Source organism: Dermacentor andersoni, chromosome 2 (assembly GCF_023375885.2).
Source record: "Dermacentor andersoni chromosome 2, qqDerAnde1_hic_scaffold, whole genome shotgun sequence".
NCBI lineage: Eukaryota > Metazoa > Arthropoda > Arachnida > Ixodida > Ixodidae > Dermacentor > Dermacentor andersoni.
The window spans coordinates 41,385,336-41,387,809 of NC_092815.1; the positions used below are offsets into that span (position 1 = coordinate 41,385,336).

At 62.0% G+C, this 2,474-nt stretch overlaps 1 protein-coding gene across 1 annotated transcript; it reads left to right on the plus strand.

Moving 5' to 3' along the window:
* Nucleotides 1-550: 550 nt before the first annotated feature.
* Nucleotides 551-2,134, plus strand: LOC140215919 (uncharacterized). Its single transcript, XM_072286247.1, has one exon. The coding sequence runs from the start codon at nucleotides 584-586 to the stop codon at nucleotides 1,583-1,585; it is 1,002 nt and encodes a 333-aa protein (XP_072142348.1). The 5' UTR covers nucleotides 551-583; the 3' UTR covers nucleotides 1,586-2,134.
* The last annotated feature ends 340 nt before the right edge of the window (nucleotides 2,135-2,474 follow it).

The following is a 2,474-nucleotide window of genomic DNA, read 5'->3' on the forward strand; positions in this document are numbered from 1 at the left end:
GTTGTTTGGGAACGGGGCCAGAGCCCTCCCCGAACAGTGCACACCAGCACATTCGTCTGCCACGATTCCCTTCGGAATGCAGGGCAGTGCGATGTCGCAGCGCTCTCGATTGGCTCCCTGTGGAGTTTACGGAGCGCAGCACGGAAACGGGGCCTTAGCCCTCTCCGACGTTTACCCGCTGGCTGCTCCTCAAATGAGCAGCCAAAACCAGTGGTCTGCCACGGCCCCCTGTGGGGATTACAATGCTGCAGCCACGAATTTCGCTCACTCGTCTCCCTTTGGAGTGCATTCGGTTGTGCCCAGTGGCGCAACCTTCGAGCGCGCACCTGTTTTGTCGACGCTGGCTGCAAGCGGCTTAAGCAATTCACGTATAGCTGCCTCAAGTGGCGGCTGTGAACGACAGCAGGCGCACCCCGCTAGGAGCCCGTTTTGCTCTGGGGCTGGCGGCGCCGCGGCCGGTATCCCTGTGGAAACCGCGCCGCTAATCGAGCTGGACGACTGTTCACCCTTGCTCGGCCACGCCGACGCGCCAACGGTTCCCTTTGGAGCAGGCGCACAGACGCTGTTGCAAAACGCCGCCGAAATGATTCAGTCACTCTCGGGGGCAGTTAAGGCGCTTTCGGCTGTACCGAAATGCGCGCACCCCGCTGTACGGTTGGCAGTCCCGACTTACAGCGGATACGGTGACCTGCTCAGTGCCAGGGATTATTGTGACTCCCTGGTACGCTACCAGATGGCAAATCGTTTGGAGGATCAGGAGGTGCTGGAACGCGTCGTTCCCGTAGCACTTACTGACACGGCGGCTAGGTGGTACCGGCTTTCCGGATACCGTGCAACAACCCTCGAGGAGTTCCGCGTGGCATTCCTGCGCGAATTCCTACCCGCTGACTACCAGAGTAGGATGCGGCGAGAGCTTGAGCTACGTACACAAGCTCCTGACGAGTCGCTTCAGGAGTACGTACGCGCGATGCAAGACCTGTTCTTAGTCGCCGAGCGCAAAGCTTCGAACGAGGAACGCGTCCAACGGGTGATCAGGCAGGCACATCCGACCTTTTCGGCGTACCTGCGCGGCGGCCGCTTCCGAGATTTAGAAGAATTGGCCGCCGAGGCAAAGCGCATTCAAGGCGACATTCTCGCCGCGCGAGCCTATCGCCCACCGCCGCCCGCCAGCGAGGCCCTTGAGCCACGCTGCGCGTGGGGAGGGCCTGTGCCCCTCCCCCAACGGCAACAACCCGGCCAAGCTGCCTTTGCGGCTACAAGCGGGTGTGCATGGGAGCTGAGCGCGCGCGCTCTAGATCCCTACACGTACGGGAGGCGGGCAGCCTGTGCTGCACCACCGCCCGAAATGCATGCGCAGGGACGCACTTCGACCCAACGCATCGCAGATGCGGACGCTCGTGACAACAGGCCCTTTGGTCATGCAGCGAGTCGACCCCGGCAGGGAGCTGAGGCCGCTCCGCCTCGGGAAAGGTACCGCGGCGGAGTGCGCTGTTTTCGCTGCCAACAACGAGGGCATATAGCAAGGGACTGCACCGCGCCCAGGCCTCCTGCGAGGTCGGGAAACGGGAGCGCGGGTCGCTCGTGAAGGCACGAGTGACCGAAACCTTGCTTGTCCCCTCGGCGTACCGAGCAGGTTGTGTTGCTGGGGCGCACGCGCCCTTTATTCCGGTGACCATTGTCGGCCGCGAATTTCCTGCGCTGCTGGACACGGGCGCAAGCGCTTCGTTGTTCGGCGAACAGGTGTTATCCCACTTGCAGAAGCACTCAGTGCGCTTGCGGGATTGCCGAACGACATTCAATCTTGCGAAAGGCGTGGCCCATTCGGCGGGCGCCGCAAGGCTGACTGTCAGGTGGGGAGAGCGAATGAGACGCACGCGTTTCGTTCATCTCCCCGGGCTCAGTGTTCCGGTGATTCTCGGAAGGGACTTTCTCCTTAAAACCGGAATCGTTGTGGACATTGCGAATGGCGGCTATCGCGACGGACCGTTTACGTTGCTAAAGCCGTTCATCAGCCCGCCGGCGTCCGATCTTGCCTGTGCAGATGGGGCGTCGGAAACGTGCCGCGCGCCGAGTTCGGGGGCAAGCCCTCGAGCTGTGCGCTCGCCTGCTAAGACTCCCCTTTGGGAACGAGAGGCACGGCACGAACCGCGTCGCGCGCAGAATTCGGGGGCAGGCCCCTGCGCTTTGCGCTTGTCGACTCAAAGTCCCCATAGGGATCGAGCGACACGACACGAAGGGGCACCACATCCTCTGGCCGCCTGTGCGGTTCATTTGGATGATACACAGAAGGCTCGCTTGTCGGCACTGTTATGCCAGCACGAAGAGCTCTTCACCGATCAACCTGGCTGTACCGATTTGGCGAGCCACGCGATCGAAACTGGAGACGCGCTTCCTTTGAAGTGTAACCCCCGGCCCGTCAGCCTAGCCAAGAGGCAGGTGATCGATGGCTTGCTGGACGAGATGCTATCGGCCGA

Coding starts and splice junctions, on each gene's coding strand:
- LOC140215919 (XM_072286247.1), top strand. CDS start 584: ATGATTCAGTCACTCTCGGGGGCAGTTAAGGCGCTTTCGGCTGTACCG.